The sequence below is a fragment of the Ranitomeya imitator genome, chromosome 3 (assembly GCF_032444005.1).
Source record: "Ranitomeya imitator isolate aRanImi1 chromosome 3, aRanImi1.pri, whole genome shotgun sequence".
Taxonomy (NCBI): domain Eukaryota; kingdom Metazoa; phylum Chordata; class Amphibia; order Anura; family Dendrobatidae; genus Ranitomeya; species Ranitomeya imitator.
This window is the reverse complement of record NC_091284.1, coordinates 733,060,986-733,083,926: the sequence shown is the minus strand read 5'-3', so window position 1 is coordinate 733,083,926 and position 22,941 is coordinate 733,060,986. Positions and strand designations below refer to the sequence as shown.

Sequence of the window (22,941 nt, the reverse complement as noted above, 5' to 3'; positions counted from 1 at the left end):
CCGGTGTTGTAGGGACAGGTGGTAGGTGGTGTAGAAAGAAACGGAGAACACAGGGTTGCAGTCTCTTTACCTCTTTACTGTATGATTCAGGCAGCCACAGTCCAGGGTACCGGATCAGAGGTGCTGGTGGTGGTCTGACTAGCTAGGAAGCATCTCAGGAATCCCCCTAACCAGGTGCAGTTGGAAGCCTTCCTTCTAGCACTGTGTTGTAGTCCCTTGCTGCTTTAGACCTCACACAAGGTCCTCACGTTCTTTCTCTGTCCCCCTTTAGGTAGGACACTAACCCATATGACAGGTAACGCGATCGTTTTTACAGGATCTCTTTCACGACCAGGACTCTATCTGTGACTGTGTCCTCAGGTGTTAATGGTGGACAGGTAACTTCAAATCTAGCTGTCCGCCGGTTTATGCCGTGGGGCATGAAGTTACCCCCACAACCTCGGTCTTCTGGCTACCGGTAAATGTTCTCAGCGTGGAGGAAGTTCAGTCGCAACTTCTCTCTCCACCTCTTTACTTCGTCTTTGCTCCTTCCTCTTTTTAGTCTATTTACAATTTGCTCTGCTCTTTTTCCTTCCCAGGAGCTGCAGAATCACTCGTCTGCACAGCCTCAGCTTTCCTTCCTCACTCCTCGCTCTCCCCTCACCAACTGTCTAACTCCAACTGCCTAGCAACTGCCTAGCAACTGACTCCTCCTCCCGACCAGAAGGAGCAGCTCCCCTGAAGTTGGGTGTAGAGCTCCCCCTTCTGGCCTGGAGTGAGAACAGTGTTGTATGTGCTGAATACCTGTTAAAGGGATACTTCCTCGCTTCCAAGCATGACATCACTCTCCCCGTGAGGAAAGCAATGCCACTGTAACAACCGGTTACCTGAGATGTTACACATAACTAGGTAGTGAGTCTGACCTATAGGAACTCCATCTATCTTTAGAATGAAGAGGACTTACACTTTGTCAGCTAAGGTCTGTGTGGAATAGTGAAGCCATTTGGATTTGGCTGTATTAGAGGCAATTTCCATATTTAATTTCTCAGAAGAGCAGTGCATGGCCTATAAGTCTCCATACACTGCCATGTCAGGTATGTCACTCCCCAGAGGGAGATACATTACCCCTTACTCCACTATTGGATATTAAAGGGCATAGTGGATGCATATGGCTCTAAATTCCTGAAAAAATGCTTGCAAAATGTGTCCCAAAGCAAATAAATCTCAATTCTGGGGTATATTGACAAAAATACTGTACATTAATAGCTGAGGACCATAGAATAATTATACGTAGCACAGTAAACCTTTCATTTATAACAAATTTAACATTTAATTCAATTATACACATATTAGAAGATTACATTGGAAGCACCATCACATATAAATACACGAACATTAGGAAGGCCAAAACAAGTCATACAGAGGTACACGTACAAGGGCTAATGCCCAGCCCACTAACTCACACCTTAAGGGCTCGTTCATATTTTGCATTTTTACAACTTTTCATCTGCGCGTTTCTTACTGTGATAAAACCCCCCCACAGCATTTGACAGTACCAATAAAGTGAATTAAATTTCTGACATCTCACACACATGCTGCTTATTTTTTCCTCGTAGATTTGAACCAAGGTGTTTTTTCCAAATGAATGGGAGAAATGCAAACAAACATAAAAACACATAAAAATGCATGTAAAAATGCATAAAAATGCAGCAAAAACATGGGTTTCAAAATGCAGTATTTTTGCTGTTATGACTCTGGGTTTTGATGCATAAAAATCGGTTGCAAATAAACTACATGTGAACACAGCCTTACAGTAAGGCCTCAAGCATATAAATGTATCACGGCTCCATACTCCATACAAGTTGCAGGGAGCTGTAATATGGCATCTACAAGAATCTATAGGTTCATATTGTACCGCAAGGAAACAAATCAAACGATGGTCCATTGAATGCTAGATTACAGAGGTATTCTTCCTTATCAAGGCGCCGTACAAGAGCACAACATAGCACACAGTATATGATCAGGCCAAGAATCAATGATAATCAACAGTTGTGACCTAGTGTACATTGTTAAAAGTGCACTTCATATAAGACACAGTATAGCAGCATATATACAAGCCCTTAAAGGGACTCTGTCATCAGGTTTTGCTACCTCATCTGAGAGCAGCATAATGTAGGACCAGACACCCTGATTCCAGCAGTATATCACTTAGCTTTCTGGGTGCAGCAGTTGTGATAAAATTGCAGCTTTTTCTGCTGCAGATCTAGCAGTGCTCAGAATACTGAGCTCTGTGTAACCCCGCCCACATCACTGATTCACAGCTTTATTTGTGTACTGTACTTTGACAGATAGCTGCTAATGAGTGTTGGGGGCAGGATTACACAGAGCGTAAGCACTAGGGGGCACAAGAGAACTAGTCCTGTAGTGATAAACTCCTGTTGATAAAAGAACACACAGTATCTTAAGTAATAGATCACTGGATTCAGGCTCTCAGTCCCTTCATCATGCCGCTGTTAGAGTACATAGCAAAAACCTGCAATAACATATACAGTCAAGCATAAAGCCTGCCCAATGATTTCTAAAGACGACTGAGACAAGCTAATAAATACATACAGTAAGATTGACCAAAAACATTCAATAAGAGAAAAGCTATACAAAGTATTAAACTAACAGCATATCCTTCAATATCAGAGCCAAAATGCCATATAGAATATTCAGGATTTGGGGACTGATGTACTTTCCGTACAGTGTTCAATGTATAGAATTTTTTCTAACATCAAAAATATTTAAAATGACAGAAATGGCAGCAATTAATAGTAGTTTACAGGCTCAATGTACAAGGGGGTAAAAACTGTGGGTCTGTGAAGAAAGCATACGATCTTACATCTCACTTTACATATAAATTAGATTTAAACTAAATGAAGGATGAAAAATACATATTAAATACTTTTAGAAAACATTGAGAGATTATCCCACCCACTCCCAAATTGAGAAATCACTACTGTTCTTTTCTGGAAACATGGTGGTCTTATCCTGAAAGAATCTTTCCATGTGCCGTATTATGACATATGGATGCCATAGAGGAGCCTTCTTTATTTCCGATGTTTCTGTAGTAGCCAGACCAGAGTACTGGTGATCAACCATAGTGAACAAGCATGGTGGATGATCATGATGGACAATCATGCTGGACGATCATGGTGGACAATCATGGTGGATGATCATGGTGGACGATCATGGTAGACAGTCGTGGTGGACAATCACGGTGGACTTATCAAAATTCTCTTAAAGACTCAGTCCAGCTGTTTGTTATTTCTGGAAGAGCTAAAACACGGCAACTCTGATTTTGGTTATCACCAACCCTTTCGATAGTCCTGAACTAATCCCATGTCTAGTTATGTAGCCATACGGAAGAAATACTAGAGATATATATTATTTACGAGTCTGAAAATGTTGAGTGAAAAAACTTGGCTGCCATACCGTTTGACACTTTCCAATGACTTGATAGAAGATGACTACTCAGGAGAGAATATTTACTTATAATATATCTTTACTTTTTACATGGTAATTCCCCAACAGAGATGAAGTAGGCTACACAAATACTAAACGTTGTTTCTATGTCTTCTGCTACATATAGTTTTAATTTAATGATATTCTATGCCATAAGCAATGATCCCCTTCATTTTGCTTGAATACTACTTAACTCTATTGTACAGTAAATACAAAAATATAATCTACTGCCATAAAACTGCTCTGATGAAGAATAGAAAGAGACATTGTTTATTCAGAGATGAGTAACTACAATCCACCTAGGAGGCCGCGAATGTATTTGTTGCAAACAATCCATGGCTCTTAGATCAATATATTCTTCTGTCAGACTGAATTATTTGCATGATTGATGACTCGATGCCCAGTGTGACTAGATGCCACTGACATTAGGAAGAGGCGCTAAACATAAAATGGGATATGACAGACATCTGTGGTTTACAAGCTCCTGAGCCTCAAAGATTAATAGAGAAGATAATGGTATTATATCAACTAATGCCGTAAAGCACTACAAAACAAAAGTATATTTACAAAGGATTACGTGTGAAGAGAACTTACAGCACAGAATTATGTGCACTCCAACCTCGGTTGCTGAAAAGCCTCGGATTAAGCTTGGCCAAATGACTTTTAATAAATTGGTATGAAGTTTGAAAAGCTTAAAATTTCTCTGTGACCTTGGGCAAAGGGTGGGCAGAGTACAATTCCACTGACTGCCTCTTGTTATCCTGCTTGTTTTCCCATGTTTCCTCCTCAGGTTCATATGTACCTATCAGGATAGAGATCCTATCAGAGAGGCTCTTGTTGCATGGGAACAGGACAAAGTTGTATAGGAGGGAAGCCAGAATTCCACCAATGATAGGCCCAATCCAGAAGACCTAATGAAAAAATGCAAATAATCAATTTCATCTGAAAACACTTCACTTGTGACTAGTTGGGTCTTCCTATTTAATCATACAACTTAGACTCACAACACCTCATGGAGTAATAGGGTCAACATTACCGAAAGGTGAAGCGCACGTCACATCCAAGGAGTCCTTCTCGGAACATGTCCAAAACCCAAAAACATAAATAAGGACAGCACCTCACAAGTTGGTGAATTTGCATCACATTTATTCTGCCTCCAGTTGCGACGTTTTGATCAAAAGATATCTTTATTGGGTCTTCCATCTGCACCGCACTCTGATCTATTGGTTTATTTTGTTTATTTACTTATTGTAAACCTTAAATGTGTTTTATGGCGATCTCTATTTTTACGTTAGTAAAAATTTATAAAAATGTAAGGACTTTTGAGTGCAATTGTTACGGTTTATTTATGGATATAATTTTAGAAAAATGTGTGATAAATGATACATAAACTGGGTTACAATTCTAGTATTAGTAGAGCATATGTTATACTTCAGAGCTGTATTCACTATTCTGGTGGATATTATTGGAAACTGTAAACAAACCCAAAACAGATTGAGTTAACCCCTTAGTGAAAAACCTAATCTTGACCTTAATGACCAGGTCAAATATTTAAAATTTGTCCAGTGTCACTTATTGTGGTAATATGTCTTGAAAGCTTCATCAGAACCCACTGATTCTGAGAATGCTTTTTTATGACAAATTGTACTTCATGATAGTCATAAATTTTGGTTGCTATGATTTGCGTACATTTATGAAAATATTGAAAATTTGACAAAAAATTGGAAAATTTCACAATTTCAAAATTTCAATTTTTATGCTCTTAAATCAGATAGTTTTTTCTATGAAGTTAGAACGGTTAAAAATTGACCAGGAATTTCTCATTTTTTCAACAAATTTACAAAACCATTTTTTAGGGACCACCTCAAATTTGAGTTGAATTTGAGGGGCTTATGTGACAGAAAATACTCCAAAGTGACACCATTCTAGAAACTGCATCCCTCAAAGTCTTCAAAATGATAGTCAAGAAGTTTGTTAACTCTTCAGGTTAACATTCACAGAAATTAATGGAATGTGGAAGGAAAAAATGAGTATGTGTTTTTCACAAAATTTTGCTTTAGCCCCAAATTTTTTACTTTCACAAGAACAAAAAGAGAAAATGGACCACAAAATTTCAATTTCTCCTGAGTACTCTGATACCACATCTGTAGGGGAAAACTACTGCTTGTACGCATAGCAGGGCTTGGAAAGGAAGTTGCACCGCTTTAGTTTTTGAAGTAAAAAATGCGCCAAGTTTGATTTGGAGAGCCCCTGATGTGCCTAAACTGTTCACATTTTGGTAGCTATAGCTCTCAAGGATTTAATCCAGGGGAACAGTGAGGAATTTTTAACCCATAGGTACTACACAGAATTTGATAACTTTAGGTTGTCAGATTGAATATGTCATCATTAGTGTTGAGCGCAAATGCTAGCAACTTGAATTTGCATCGGGTGCTGAGGTATGCATCAAGTATCATGGGTGCTTGAGTGACATGCTCGAGTCCCCACCCTGCATGTTTCATGGCTCTTAGACACCCAAACCATACATAAAGCAACTGATGCAAACTTGGGTAGCGAACACTTCATAATTTTTGTTAACGTTTGGCAAAACCCTAACCCCAATGCTAATCCCAACCCCAACCCTAACCCTAGCCCTTGCCTAACCACAACCCTAACCCTAGCCTAACTCTATTCCTAGCCTAATCCCAACTCTAAAACTAATGGCAAATAATGAAAGAAATAAAAATTATAAAATAAAAAATATGATTACTGTGATATGGTCTATCACAGTGATCAAAGTGAACCAATAAGAAAAATCCCAGCTGTTGCCGGGTACCATCAGATAGAACTCGGCTGGAGCACTGCGCATGTGTATGCCATTTTTTTCCAGGAAGAGTTGGTAGATGAAAGAAGATGGTACCAAGGTTCTTAGGGACATAATTTCTCTCTCCTGTGACATGTATATCATGTCACAAGAGATAAATTCTTTTAATAGCGCACACTTTTTTTATGTGATCACCGTTATACATAGAATAATGCCGATCACATGATCAGCGACTAGAAAAGCCAGTCCTGATCATGTTCTCCTGGGTCTCAGCTACCCTCGATAACTGAAACCTTGCAGAATTTCTGACATTGGGGGGCACTCTGTTAAGGCTAGCGGAACGGACCTAGTAAATATAGATGTTTATTATTATTGGTGTGTTCGCAGCCCGGAGTCCACTGTGCAGGAGGAACCTGCTGCTAGTGAATGGTGGCACTATTTGGCGGTATAGGCTAGCTCTGTTACTTCACAGAGTAGCCGTGAAAGGAAAGCACTGCGCCCTGTTAGACTCACAAGAGCACAAGCTAACTGCCAAACTGATAGCAGTCAGTGGTCATGCAAGCACACAATCTCACCGGAGGTGCCGGTATTCTAGGGTCTAATTTGAGCTGGGTCCCTGAATACAATCACACAATCTCCTCACCAGAGGTGCCGGTATTCTAGGGGCATATTTCAGCCGGGTCACTGAATACAATCACACATAACCACACTGGCGCAAAGCACATAACATGGATTGATACTAGCGTATGGCCGTGCACTCATGAGAACCTTTTATAGCTCCAGCAAGTACAGGACCTTCCCAGAAGGACCAATGGGAGGCTGCCACAGAAGTTGAGCACCTTCATGACCTTCCTAGAGGACCAATGGGATTAGCTGCAGTATCTTAACATGTGACCCTTGATCTCCAATGAGAGATCTTACCCTGGGCATGCTCAGAAGGGGAAAAGCAGAACTTAGTCCCAAAAAGTCTGCTCGCCGCTGCCCAGTACTGGCTACAATAGCAGAAGCTGGAAAGGCAGCAGTAACCCTTTGCATAGAGTCAGACTGAGCGAGACGCTGGGACCAACGTCTCCGCTGAGCAGACTCCACTGCGGCAGAAGAATGAGAGACCGCAGCGGAGATGGCCCGAGATTCCCCCTGTGCAGAGGCGGGAACTCGACCCCTAACATACTATAGCCTAATTCCTGATCACCATATTAAAACTGTAAAGAGGAAATACGGTCTCTTAACAACCACTGTTTTAATGCGTATTGGTGTTCATTAAAGGGTTAACCCCACAATAGAGGGAGACTCTTTCCAGAATCTGTACATTGCCTTTAGAAGGCTATCATTTTAAAAAAAGGTATTTTTCAGATCAAATTCAGTGTAGCTACAGAGAGCAGAAATTGGAAAGCTGGAATATTTCAGCTCAGCTGTTAGCGGAATGATGAATTTAGCTCTGAATGTTAATGCAGGCTGTTACTCAGAATCAGTATAAAGATTAATAATATATTGTGTATATAGTTACATTGCTCATGATTAGTGTTGAGCAATACCGTCCGATATTTGAAAGTATCGGTATCGGATGGTATCAGCCGATATCCGAAAAATATCGGATATCGCCGATACCGATATCCGATACCAATACAAGTCAATGGGACACAAATATCGGAAGGTATCCTCTGTGGTTCCCAGGGTCTGAAGGAGAGGAAACTCTCCTTCAGGCCCTGGGATCCATATTAATGTGTAAAATAAAGAATAAAAATAAAAAATAGGGATATACTCACCCTTGGACGCGCCCTGGTTCTAACCGGCAGCCTGCGTTCCTAAAAATGAGCAAGTGAAGGACCTTCGATGACGTCGCGGCTTGTGATTGGTCGCGTGAGCGGTCACATGAGCGGTCACGCGACCAATCACAAGCTGCGACGTCATCGAAGGTCCTTCACTTGCTCATTCTTAGGAAGGAAGGCTGCCGGTTAGAACCAGGGCGCGTCCGAGGGTGAGTATATCCCTAATAGGAATATACTCACCCTCGGACGCGCCCTGGTTCTTACCGGCAGCCTTCCGTTCCTAAGAATGAGCACGTGAAGGACCTTCAATGACGTTGCGGCTTGTGATTGGTCGCGTGACCACTCATGTGACCGCTCACGCGACCAATCACAAGCCGCGACGTCATCGAAGGTCCTTCACGCGCTCATTCTTAGGAACGGAAGCATGGCGGTTGCAGCGGTTACAACCAGGGCGCGTCCGAGGGTGAGTATATCAATATTTTTTATTTTTATTCTTTATTTTACACATCAATCTTCATCCCGATACCGATTCCCGATATCGCAAAAATATCGGAACTCGGTATCGGAATTCCGATACCGCAAATATCGGCCGATATCCGATACTTGCAGTATCGGAATGCTCAACACTACTCATGATTACATTAAAGGCAGTGAATTAAAACCAAAAAAATCATGAGGCCATATGTCTACCTTGACAACTCTCCATTACATCTAACTCCAATCTGTGGCTCACTAAGGCTATCTTTACATGTATACTTTGAGGACATTTTTCAGAGGATCCACTTCAAAATCCTCCTTGAAGCCACTTCAAAAATGCTTGGAAGATGCTTCTTATTCATTTTTTGAGAAGGAAATCCAGTTTGCTATAATATGTGGAGTTTTTTCTGAGCATGCTTTGTTTCTTGAAGAGATCTTGAAAAACACTTGGTGGCCAAAATAAAATAGCATCTCACTTTTTTTAAGTAAATCCTGATGAAATCTACTCTAAAGTTACCATAGAAACCTTCAAAAAGAACCTGAAGACTCATCTCTTCCGACAAGCCTACAGCCTGCAGTGATCCTGAAGTTACTGAACCGCCGCGCAACCTGCCCTACCCTCTCCTAGTGTTTCATCACCCATCCCCTGCAGACTGTGAGCCCTCGCGGGCAGGGTCCTCCCTCCTTATGTACCCGTGTGCCTGTTATCTGCTCATGTTTAATGTATTTGTCTATATTTGCCTCGTATTCACATGTAAAGCGCCATGGAATAAATGGCGCTATAAAAATGTATAATAATAATAATAATAATAAAGTAGGCAATGTCAAATCAAAAGGCCATGGAAAGCACTTGAGGAAAAAACTCTTCTAAAACTCTTGAAAACCTCTTGAAGTAATACAGTAATGGCCAAAAATATTGACACCCCTGCAATTCTGTCAGATAATACTCATTTTCTTCCTGAAAATGATTGCAAACACAAATTTTTTGGTATTATTATCTTCATTTAATTTGTCTTAAATGAAAAAAACACAAAAGAGAATGAATCAAAAAGCAAAATATTGATTATTTCACACAAAACTCCAAAAATGGGCCAGACAAAAGTATTGGCACCCTCAGCCTAATACTTGGTTGCACAACCTTTAGCCAAAATAACTGCGACCAACCACTTCTGGTAACCATCAATGAGTTTCTTACAATGCTCTGCTGGAATTTTAGACCATTCTTCTTTGGCAAACTGCTCCAGGTCCCTGATATTTGAAGGGTGCCTTCTCCAAACTGCCATTTTTAGATCTCTCCACAGGTGTTCTATGGGATTCAGGTCTGGACTCATTGCTGGCCACCTTAGAAGTCTCCAGTGCTTTCTCTCAAACCATTTTCTAGTGCTTTTTGAAGTGTGTTTTGGGTCATTGTCCTGCTGGAAGACCCATGACCTCTGAGGGAGTTCCAGCTTTCTCACACTGGACCCTACATTATGCTGCAAAATTTGTTGGTAGTCTTCAGACTTCATAAAGCCATGCACACGGTCAAACAGTCCAGTGCCAGAGGCAGCAAAGCAACCCCAAAACATCAGGGAACCTCCGCCATGTTTGACTGTAGGGACCGTGTTCTTTTCTTTGAATGCCTCTTTTTTTCTCCTGTAAACTCTATGTTGATGCCTTTGCCCAAAAAGCTCTACTTCTGTCTCATCTGACCAGAGAACATTCTTCCAAAACGTTTTAGGCTTTTTCAGGTAAGTTTTAGCAAACTCCAGCCTGGCTTTTTTATGTCTCGGGGTAAGAAGTGGGGTCTTCCTGGGTCTTCTACCATACAGTCCCTTTTCATTCAGATGCCGACAGATAGTACGGGTTGACACTGTTGTACCCTCGGCCTGCAGGGCACCTTGAACTTGTTTGGATGTTAGTCGAGGTTCTTTATCCAACATCCGCACAATCTTGCGTTGAAATCTCTTTTCAATTTTTCTTTTCCGTCCACATCTAGGGAGGTTAGACACAGTGCCATGGGCTTTAAACTTCTTGATGACACAGCGCACGGTAGACACAGGAACATTCAGGTCTTTGGAGATAGACTTGTAGCGTTGAGATTGCTCATGCTTCCTCACAATTTGGTTTCTCAAGTCCTCAGACAGTTCTTTGGTCTTCTTTCTTTTCTCCATGCTCAATGTGGTACACACAAGGACACAGGACAGAGGTTGAGTCAACTTTAATCCATGTCAACTGGCTGCAAGTGTGATTTAGTTATTGCCAACACCTGTTAGGTGCCACAGGTAAGTTACAGATACTGTTAATTACACAAAATAAAGAGAAGCTTCACATGATTTTTCGAACAGTGCCAATACTTTTGTCCACCCCCTTTTTTATGTTTGGTGTGGAATTATATCCAATTTGGCTTTAGGACAATTCTTTTTGTTTTTTCATTTAAGACAAATTAAATGAAGATAATAATAAAAAATAATTTTGTGTTTACAATCATTTTCAGGAAGAAAATGAGTATTATCTGACAGAATTGAAGGGGTGTCAAGACTTTTGACCATGACTGTACTTAAAGAGGTTGTCCATTTCTCATAAATCCCCTTCTGAACCCCATTGTTTACCCTAAGTAAATTAATAACATTTATACTCACCTCTGGGTTCGAGATCGTGTGACCTAACATTGTTATACGATCCCCAGGAGAGCCAATGCTGATACTGCCGGAACGGTGCCATCATTGGAGGTGAGTATATGTGTTATTATTAGTGTTGAGCATTCCGATACCGCAAGTATCGGGTATCAGCCGATACTTGCGGTATCGGAATTCCGATACCGAGATCCGATACTTTTGTGGTATCGGGTATCGGTATCGGATCAATAGGGATGTGTAAAATAAAGAATTAAAATAAAAAATATTGATATGTTCACCTCTCCGGCGGCCCCTGGACATCACGCTGGTAACCGGCCGGCTTCTTTGTTTAAAATGAGCGCGTTTAGGACCTGCGAATGACGTCGCGGCTTTTGATTGGTCGCGTGCCGCTCATGTGACCGCCACGCGACCAATCAGAAGCCGCGACGTCATTCTCATTCACTAAACTCCTAATTCTAGGAATTAAGGACCTGCGAATGATGTTACGGCTTCTGATTGGTCGCGTGGCGGTCACAAGAGCGGCACGCGACCAATCAGAAGCTGCGACGTCATTCGCAGGTCCTAAACGCGCTCATTTTAAACAAAGAAGCCGGCCGTTACCAGCGTGATGTCCAGGGGCCGCCGGAGAGGTGAGCATATCAATATTTTTTATTTTAATTCTTTATTTTACACCTCACTATGGATCCCAGGGCCTGAAGGAGAGCTTCCTCTCCTTCAGACCCTGGGAACCATCAGGATACATTCCGATACTTGATGTCCCATTGACTTGTATTGGTATCGGATATCGGTATCGGCGATATCCGATATTTTTTGGGTATCGGCCGATACTATCCGATAGCGATACTTTCAAGTATCGGACGGTATCGCTCATTACTAGTTATTATTTTACTGGAAGGAAACATAGGGATGCAAAAGGTGTTGTGGTAGTAGTGGACAACCCCTTCAAGGGAACAAAAATTTTCTCCAAATTGTAATTTCCTGAAGCAGTTTCTGATTGAAAAACGTGTGAACAAAGCCTTGAAAAAGATTACAGAAAGTAAAAAGTGTGATCTACCAGGATCACAAAAATGTTACAAAACTAAAATGAGCTCACCTAAAACAACTTCTTATTACATAAAAGCGTTTATTACTCGCTTTATGAATCTCTGATGTAGGTCTGAATCACTTTAACAATGGTGTTGATTATCATTTTTATTATGGGTGCGTATATACTTAAGCTAATATGCAAACAGCCTTTAACCCTGTATTTAACTGAGCTATTAAAATAATTTACGCAGGTACAGTATAGGCAGTGAGGTACCACAGATACGTTCTGTTTCTGTAGTTACTCTTGATGGTATGTTGCAATTTGAAATTACATTTATTTCATGTTTATCTTTTGTGTATAATTATGTTGTGCGTTATTATTACATTTTTGCAATATCCCTTTATATTCCTGCTTTTAGCTGTTCGGTTGTGTTGTTTTATTAAGATGTGCCGATATTTTTGTCAGCAGAGGGGATATAAACTATGTGATATACAGTAATTAAAAATAATTACTCTACCACTATGGCGGTTAATCCTATGAGATAATTATCTTAGACTTCTTACTAGTGTTGAGCAATACCGTCCGATACTTGAAAGTATCGGTATCGGATAGTATCGGCCGATACCCGAAAAATATCGGATATCGCCAATACCGATATCCGATACCAATACAAGTCAATGGGACATCAAGTATCGGAAGGTATTCTCATGGTTCCCAGGGTCTGAAGGAGAGGAAACTCTCCTTCAGGCCCTGGGATCCATAGGGATGTGTAAAATAAAGAATTAAAATAAAAAATATTGATATGCTCACCTCTCCGGCGGCCCCTGGACATCACGCTGCTAACCGGGAGGCTTCTGTGTTTAAAATGTGCGCCTTTAGGACCTGCGAATGACGTCCCGGCTTCTGATTGGTCGCGTGCCGCCCATGTGACCGGCACGCGACCAATCAGAAGCCGCGACGTCATTCGCAGGTCCTTAATTCCTAGAATTAGGAGTTTTTGTGAATGAGAATGACGTCGCGGCTTCTGATTGGTCGCGTGCCGGTCACATGGGCGGCACGCGACCAATCAGAAGCCGCGACGTCATTCTCATTCACTAAACTCCTAATTCTAGGAATTGAGGACCTGCGAATGACGTCACGGCTTCTGATTGGTCGCGTGCCGGTCACATGGGCGGCACGCGACCAATCAGAAGCCGGGACGTCATTCGCAGGTCCTAAAGGCGCGCATTTTAAACACAGAAGCCTCCGGTTAGCAGCGTGATGTCCAGGGGCCGCCGGAGAGGTGAGCATATCAATATTTTTTATTTTAATTCTTTATTTTACACATCCCTATTGATCCGATACCGATACCCGATATCACAAAAGTATCGGATCTCGGTATCGGAATTCCGATACCGCAAGTATCGGCTGATACCCGATACTTGCGGTATCGGAATGCTCAACACTACTTCTTACCTACCAATTTAGTAACGCTCTTTATAACGTCTGATTTACATGGAGCCATCATAGAGAATCAAAAAGTTGAAAAATTTGTCGAAAGTGGTAATTTGTGACAATTTTGGCCCGACACCTTTTCAAAGAGTGCGCGAGTCTTAGTAAAGGTGGCCATTTCCTACAGGCGTGCAACAGAAAACTTGCATATATTGTAGCTAAAATCTATGGCTGGCATACATTTAATTTTATGGCACAAGGCCAGCCCAATAACCTGCCAAATATATTTAGAAGTGTGCACTTTTATATAAATTTGGTACTACTTCCCACGAGCTATAGTTTCAAGGCTAGTGCATAAAACATAAGTCTAAATAAATGTCCCCTTCCCAAAGATTTTTATTCTAGATCAGTTTTATCAAAGATCAGTTTTCTCAGAAACCTGGAAAAAATAGTCTCTAGCTAATATAGGCCTGTGCCTATAGGTGTCAAGGAATAAAAGGTAGTTTTGTCTAGTACAGTATGGAATCAATAGCTTTTTTTTATATTTTTTCAACTTAAATTGATCATACATTTTAAAACATTCAATATAATATCTCACCCATTGATCTTTAAAGATTCCAGTAATGGCTGCAGGACCAAGGGATCGAGCTGGGTTCATAGAACATCCAGTGAAGTAAATCTGCCAATAAATTTAAAACATTTAATTAGCTGCAATGTTTATATCTGGATTTTAAGTAAGTACATTTTTTATATATGTGATTGTGTTTGTGGAAAAATGCTGCAAAATAAGAATGCATTTAAAAATATGTGTTTTAGTTTTTTTACGCATTAAAATGGAAAGTGAATGAACGGCAGAGAAATCTAAATCAAGTAAATATTTGTTATGAGCGCCCTTTGTCTTCAAAACAACACCAGTTCTTCTAGGCACAAGCGCACACAGTCTGTGAAGGAACTAGGCAGAGAGATTGCTCCAAACATCTTGGAGAACTAACCACTGATCTCCTATGGATTTAGGCTTTCAAAAATCCTGTTGTTTCTTTATGTAATTCCAGACAGGTTTGAATATGTTGCTCTGTCGGGGTCATATTATCACTTTCACGACTACTTGTTCTTGTTTAGGCTAAAGAGAGTTATTAATGAATTTGGCTGTATATTTGGTGTCATTGTATTACTGCAGAATGAATTTGGAGCCAGTCAGATGCCTCCCTAATGGCATTGCTTGTTGGATAATTATCTGGTTGTATTTCTTGACATTAAGGACATCATTAATCTTGACCAAATCTCCAACTCCATTTGCTGACATGCTGCAACAAACTTACAAGGGACCTCCGAAATTCTTCACTGATGCTTGCAGACTCTCATTATTGTATCATGAACAAACCGCCTTCTGTTGCAGCCAAATTTTCACATTCTGACTCTTCAATCCAGACCATCTGCTGATATATTTCTGCACCTCAGCTACAATGTTTTCATGCATAGTTGAAGTTGAGTACGATAACTTGGCCAATTTGAAGGCATAGCTTTGTCACCACAATTATTCCATGAATACTACTACTATTGGCCAGACTGGTTTCGGCCACTTAAGAGCTGATGGTACTTTCAATTTTGTGGGGGAGTAAGCATGATGTATCTTTCATCTGCTGAACCAAGTTTCCTTGGCTGACCACTGTGTCTACAATTCACAACATTGTCCATTTCTTTTTACGTTTTCGAATGAGTTTGAACAGCCATGTTGAAACTCCAGTCAGCTTTAAAATCATTGCCTGGGAAAGACTTGCAGTATATGATGCAGTATAACTACCTTGTTTCTTGCTGTGCTCATTCTTGCCATGGTGTATAACCTGTGATATGAAACTGTCCTCCACAGCCTCACCACAAAGTTTTAAGCCTTCTAGACAGCTGTTTCTTTTTCAGTTAATAGCTTTGCCAACTTACATATAAAAATTATGGCTTTCATCACATGTTTGGTATAACTGATTACTCACACACATGTCTATAATCATTCAAAATCCCTGACTTTGTTCAAGCATACCTAGAGGAATAGATGTTTTGATGCTCTTTTGAAGGCTTCCACCATGCTTAACTAAATACTGATTTTATTTAAATTATCCACACTTTAGCTTTACAATTTATTTTAATTGCCTTTCATAAAATGCATTTTCAACATAATCTCCTTGCTTTTTAATATATTTTGTCAATCTGAGATCAAGCTTTCTTATTCCCTCATTAAAAATGTTTTAGACTGAGCTGTGAAAGTACTTAGGTTTTCACCTCTTCAACAGACATGACTTTTCATCATTGTTGGATTTTCGTGGGGTACTAAACATAATCCAATGGGTAGGATCAAGACTAGAGCGAGCATGCTTTCACACTTCAAAACATAGTTTTTAGAGAGTGTTGACAGTGGGGCAGAGGTTTGCGGATGTGCAATGTTATGCAACAAACTTTGGGTAGCAGTCCTCTTCTTTGGTTTCCAAATTTCTTCATACTGTGCACAAACTCTATGATAAATATCGTCAGCAGACACCTTGAGACCGCAGAAAACAAAACACTATATGCCACTCTTTGTAAATGCAGATCTCAAGTTGGGCAACCAACCATTGTTTCTCACATCGCAGTGACAGATTAACTTATGTCATTTAAGATGGAGGCCCGATGCTATCACATTGGGAGGGTGGCCATGTCACGATGGGGGCAGGCTTTGCAGCTTTGAGAATCTCCCTCCCATGTGCTCACTCACATTGTGCCTTTGCTGCTTTCCTTTCATGTTCATTGGCGTACTCTTTAGGAGGAGCCATGTTGGCAATGATATTTGCTTTTTAAAGGGGTTTTCCCATGAACGAAAGTTCATTTTAAAAATTGTCTGTGTCTCACCATTTACAGAACATACCACAGCTCATGGGCAGGGGAGGAAGCAAAAGACAATACTGACATTACAACAGGAGAGGTAAAATATTGTTTAAAAACAGTCAGTAAAATATTTTACCTGACAAAATGAATCCTCTGTGATCCCATGCTCTAATGTCAGTATTGTCTTTTTCTTCCTCCCCTGCCCAGAAGATGTGGTATGCTAAGTATACAGTCAGACACAGACAATTTTTAAAATGAGCTTTCGTTCATGGGAAAACCCCTTTAATGTGACCGGTTTCCTCTGCCTGTAGACACGTCATGCATCTGCCGCCAGGATCAGCCAAATGATTCACTGCACCTGTGCGGAATTCCTGCAGGCGCAGTAAATCAGACCGCCGCCGTCTTTGTGCAGACAGATAATGGCGGTCACATTAAAACTGTGCATGCGCTCCTCCTGTACAAAGATGGCAGTCAGTGGTTCATTCTTCTGATCCTGGTGGTGTGTTCGCGACAGTTTTCCGCTGGTGGTACCGTGCAAGAGGCTGTATACAGCATATACAGTGTGTGCGTGTGTGTGTGGTGTGTACGGCATATACAGTGTGTGTGGTGCGACGGTGTTCCACTGATGGTACCGCGCAAGAGGCTGGTACCACCAGCAGTTTACATATTGAGACACCCATCACTTGGTTGTCCCAATATGGCGGTCAGTGAACTTCCGCCGCTTGGAATTCTGGGTTCCGGACACATCTGGAAGGAACAGGATGTGAAGACATTACAAGGTAAGTATATATTAAAATGATCAAACTTGTACAGCAGTGACTGGAAAGACAGCAAATTCTTACAGAAAATGATAAAACCGAGTAAAACTATGGCAGATGCAGGTCCCACCGAGCAAAACATAATTACCCTGAGAAAGGATCTTCACCGCACTACATTTAATGAAGAAGTAGTCAGTGATCAGGGCCCCATTTTCAAGATAGATGCAGGTCCCACTGGTGGATCCCTTATCTCCCATACATTTATGGCATATTCTGTAGATTAATATACCCCTTTAATCACTTGAATATCTATTCACTGACAAGAAATTTGAGTTTCTATGAGATGAGAAAGAAAGGTTCCCTCCACCAAAACCCCCCAAAAAACAGCACCAAATCTTGTATATAGGTTGTTTCAGAAGTCATTCAAGTGATCACACACCATCTATCCTTCAGAGAGGTGCTGTTTCTTTTTGTTGTAGTGTCAAGAAAAAAATTAAACTACATAATTAATATAAGGGACAAGTGGAGACAGCCATAAATTCTCACATTCGTGAGAATCGGAGTTTGATCAGAGTGTGATCATAATGTGATAGGAGGATGAGAGAATCGTAACACAATGTGAGGAGAAGATGGATATCAAAAGTCTGCAATTGCTCAAATAGTAATAATGAAAACCAACATAAATTTTATTTCACATGAATTTCTTGATGTACAATAATGAAACCCAATAGAAAAAAATATAGGTCCCAATTCATCATTGTCTTTTTCCATTTCATGAGTAAAAGATTATATTGGCAGCTATTTTTTAATTTGCGTTCACATTGCATTTAGTTATACATTTGTGGATCCCATTAGGGCTAGCGTTCAAACCCCCCATAAAACGGGATTCGGATGTACGCGCCAATGGGACCCACGAAAGTGTAGCAAAACGCAATGTCAAAAACGCACCAAAATATCATTGTGGGAACGCAGCCTAATTATATTTTAGCACAATTGGTAACTAAGACCACGGTCCCACATTCAGTATTTGGTCAGTATCTTACCTCTGATTGTTCTGCTCCTGGTTTTGACTTACAAAAACTGAGGTCAAATACTGACCAAATACGAAACAACTTCACATGTCCTGACATGCAACATTTTAAAGAATCATGCATAGTTTAGCTCTAAAAAAAGCACCAAAAATGGCAAAAGGCAAAATTAAAGTATCTTTGATTTTGTGCAAAACTCATCAACCCAACTGAACCATTTTGAATAATTTGACACAAAAATGAGAACGAATTCGACAGGAAGAAAAAAAAAACTATGAATCATTGCCATAATATTTGAATGAACATGTTGAATTCCTCCTGGACATGTAGAAGAGCAGTGAAGAGCGTCTTAAAATTACCAAATACAGAGTAATAGAAAATTCCGGACATTCCTCACTGATAAACCCTGCACGTAATATTGAATACATACAGTATAGTGGGAATATTTGAGGTATTGTGGTATTTCTGTATAACTAATGCATAATTAGTGCATCTTTTCTTTGCCTTCCTTCACTTTCATTATCTCATTTTGATTCAAAATAGCACAAAAAAATAATAAAAGAAATTAAGAAATTGCTGTCTGCAAAGAATTAGCGAACCAATTATAAGAAAAATTAAAGAATTATTAACATAAAATGTTATCTATTCTGTATTTAAAAAGTTAAGAATTCTTTACTGAAAGTGGTTGTCTAGTGAATGCAACGTCCTATTAAAGAAGCCTCCCAAGAACTATTGCACTAAATCTGTGTACATGTGTATGAAGTGTAGGGTGTGATATTATACTCACCTACTCAGCTATCCAGGTCTGTTCTGCTCCTCTTCTCAGTGATGTCACCACTCTGCTGACTCTCAGGGTCTCACTCCGCTCTGTGTGACCCTGAAGTGACTTTTATAATGTAAGTCTATGGAGAGTGAGAACAAGGCTCCATAGACTTACATTGTAAAAGAGACTTACCAATCATGCATAGAGTGATCCGAATGGTCTGAAGAGCGGTGACGTCACTCAGAAGAGGAGCAGAATGGCGCTGGATACTGGAGAAGACGGCAGTAGGTGAGTATATTAATACACTAACACTACACTACATGCACGTATGCATAGATATGGTAAAAAGGAAAAAAACTTTATAAGAGAGCTTCTTAAAGGTTTCTAAATGTCATATACGAGGGTCCCCTACTCATAGCCCCCCATTATTAACCAGAGAGAACAAAAAAAGATATTACCCATTGCTTTTTTCTATTTTACATGCAGAAAGTGAATCTGCCTTTTTCCCATTTTTTTGCAGTGTTAATTTTGCCTATTTTATTTTCCGTATAAATACCGTATATCAAGGTCATTAAATAATTACTTAGATAAAACTTTCCCTTTTAGACAAATATTTCATTCCATATTGTTAATGCAGTCACAGTTATCTTACCCCCAGGAGATGTCCCAGAGTCACAGAGAGCCCAATGGACAGAGCGGGTGACCCTACATTGTCATTTCGTCTGCTGTCTGTGGATGCGAAGATGCAGAGGACCAGCTGGAATGTCAGTACCAGCTCCACAACCATGGCCAGACCCGAGGATCCCAGCGATACCTGCAAGGGGGAAATTGTTAGCATATATCTTGCAGGCTTGATTAATCCTGGCAGCCCCATTCTGCTATTAGAAGAATAAACTATAATTATAATTAATTGACTCTTCATATAATACACTGCAATTATCTTTCAGGGAATCATCTAGATAACTCTAATTAGACATTTCCCCTCATGCGCAAAATTAATCAGTGAGTAACACAAATGCTGTAAATCGCTCATATTCCTTCTGATGAATCGCTCATCAGTATTATGCGACAGTGAGCGTCCATTATATGTGAAGTATGTAATGTTTGCAGCGTTCACCACGTATCACATATGTACGATGCAGGGAAAATACAAAGCATATGGTGACAAGGAAAGAACGAGTCTCATTGCGGTTCCCGAGATCTCCAAACACACGAATGCAGGAGATTCAATGAGAATATTATACACTTCAAGGAGGGAAGTTGTGACGAGAGGACTCTTCACAATCATTTCGCCACGTGGCCATAATTTGTGCCAAACTCATCAAAGTATTTCACAAGGTTGCATAAATTTGGCACATTTTAAAACTCCACACTTCTGCCTTCAAATATTGCTCCACTTTTTACACCATTCCCTTGGGCGAGATTGCAATTTTTTTAACTTTTTTTTTTTTTAAAGTGTCAATTCATAAATTGGTCTAAAACCTTATTTGCATAACTAACCATGTCCAAAATGACAGATTCATTATAAAATTGCCAAAATTTGTGAATTGTATCTATCTATCTATCTATCTATCTATCTATCTATCTATCTATCTATCTATCTATCTATCTATCTATCTATCTCTTCATTATCTATCCATCATCTATTTATCTATCTATCTCCTCATTATCTATCATCTATTTATCTATCTATCTCTTCACTATCTATCTATCTCCTCATTATCTATCATCTATCTATCTATCTATCTATCTATCTCTTCACTATCTATCTATCTATCTATCTATCTATCTATCTATCTATCTCTTAATTATCTATCTATCTATCATCTATCTATCTATCTATCTATCTATCTATCTATCTATCTCTTCATTATCTATCATCTATTTATCTATCTATCTATTTATCTATCTATCTATCTATTATCTATCCATCTATATATCTCTAATCTATCTATCATCTATGTCTTCATTATATATTTATCCTTGCAATAATTTATATCTTCCAGATCATCAGCAGGACCACTTGCTATCAACATAGAATTTCCCATCCAAGTGATAATTATATATATTTTTGTTGAAAATCTATATACAATGTTAAGCAGGACGTCTTAGAGAGAACTATTTTCCAACAATATGATTTTAACTGAACTTTTAAAGAATTATGATTTTTTTACTTGAATAACTACTTTGCTACATTGGAAATAGAAAAAGATGTAATCATCAAAAAAAAAATCCTGTCCTGCTATTTCCCATATGGAAAACCTCTTGTGACCACTATCCCCACACTCAGACACTAGTGATACCTTTTGGTTAGATTTGATGGATTTTTTATATTTAGAAGGACACATTCATACAAAATCACAAATATTCAGTTAATACGTACCTGATTAATGGCCAGGTGCCCACGGATGTGACTTGGAGCCACTCCATATAGGATACCAGCTCCTGCAATTGCTCCAACAAGCTGGGCAACTATATAGAATACTGCACGCAGAATAGAGATGTGAGACCCCAAAAGGAACGCTATCGTGACGGCTGGATTTATATGGGCCCCGCTTACATGTCCAAATATTTGTACCAAGGTGCCAATGGCAAGGCCAAAAGCTATGGAAATTTGTAGTACACTGGGGAGAGCTGATGGCCAATTTAGGGCAGACCCCAATCCCAAAAATACAAATATTAAAGTGGCTACAAATTCTGAAAATACAGCCCGGACAAACGCTAAAGAGCAAATTTCATTCCTCATTGTGCTGTAAGTAGAAATCGGAGCAGGATCAGGATGTTTGTTCTTTGCCTTGGTCCCTGCTATTTACTCAGGAGGCATTACATTGGCATATATATATCAACAGGAAGAGTAGGGAACCATTCCAGAAAGGGCTGGACCCAAGAAACAAGACACATCTTTAAAAGTTTCCAGCTCGCAGGAATCCTGTCCTTCTGTAATGGCAAAATAGAAAGTTCTAATTTTCACAAATGTGCTGCAAACTGGCAACACCCATGTGGCACAATTTGTTAAGCGACATTCACATTGCTTCATTCACTGCCAAGTTTCTCCTGAGGAATACAATTATTAATAGAACTTGCTAAAGACAACAATGTGCAATTAACTAACATAGCAAACATTCGTCACTATGGCTTTCAAAATGGAGAAAGATCTTTTTTTTTTATTATACCTTATTCACATGATCTGCACGTGCCAGAGACTCTACTTGAGTCAGGGATTTCAGTATCCATCACTAACAACCACCAAACTCCAGATACTTTAACTATATACTACTGCAAAATGTATCTTTATTAGCTGACTACACTCTACTGGGAAAGCTGCTGATGGTTTGTAGTCAGGGGGGATGGGCAACCTTTACAATTTTTACATTTATGCTGCCGTCACTTCTATGGTGTCAAATAGAGCCATAACTCAAAGAAATAAGAAGTCCATATTCTAACTTTACCATGTATCCTATTGTGGCTGTACCATAAAAATACAAGATAAGAATAACTCTGTAAAGCAAGAGAAAAGAAGTAGATAATTGCAAATTGAGACTTCCAGAAAAAAGGAAGACAGAGTTGGAATGTAAAGATGGGTGGTATAGAGATTGGTTACATCCCGATCACTGACCTAAACCCGTAATTTAAGTGAATCTGTGAGAACGTTTTTACTACAACATCTCAGAGCAGCATAATGTAGGGAAAAGACCCTGATTCCAGCAATGTATCACTTAGTTTACTGGGTGCAGTGGTTCTGACATAATGAGAGTTTTTAGATGTAGCATGCAGCAGAGCTGAGAAAGCTGCCTCCGCCCACACCAGACTCTCTATTTACAATATCTATTGACCGTGAGCTGCTTATCGTAGGAGGGGTCAGAGTTGGCCTAGCAACTCGTGACAGCAATGATAATTACCTGATGATGATGAAACCTTAATTTTAAATTTA

At 39.8% G+C, this 22,941-nt stretch overlaps 1 protein-coding gene across 1 annotated transcript; it reads right to left on the bottom strand.

The window, feature by feature from the left end:
• Positions 1-1,284: 1,284 nt before the first annotated feature.
• On the bottom strand, positions 1,285-21,843 carry LOC138670991 (aquaporin-5-like). The gene is made up of 4 exons (XM_069758818.1): positions 21,394-21,843; positions 19,663-19,824; positions 14,210-14,290; positions 1,285-4,397 (listed from the first exon to the last, which is right to left on the bottom strand). Exons 1-4 carry the CDS (start codon positions 21,754-21,756, stop codon positions 4,179-4,181), a joined length of 825 nt encoding a protein of 274 aa, XP_069614919.1. The 5' UTR covers positions 21,757-21,843; the 3' UTR covers positions 1,285-4,178.
• Positions 21,844-22,941: the final 1,098 nt, after the last annotated feature.

Excerpts from the sequence above, each read along its gene's own strand:
- LOC138670991 (XM_069758818.1), bottom strand. The coding sequence starts at position 21,756 with ATGAGGAATGAAATTTGCTCTTTAGCGTTTGTCCGGGCTGTATTTTCA. Across the intron at positions 19,825-21,393 it reads GGCACCTGGCCATTAATCAG|GTATCGCTGGGATCCTCGGG; the intron begins GTACGTATTAAC and ends TCCCCCTTGCAG. Across the intron at positions 14,291-19,662 it reads CTCTGGGACATCTCCTGGGG|ATTTACTTCACTGGATGTTC; the intron begins GTAAGATAACTG and ends ATTTATTGGCAG.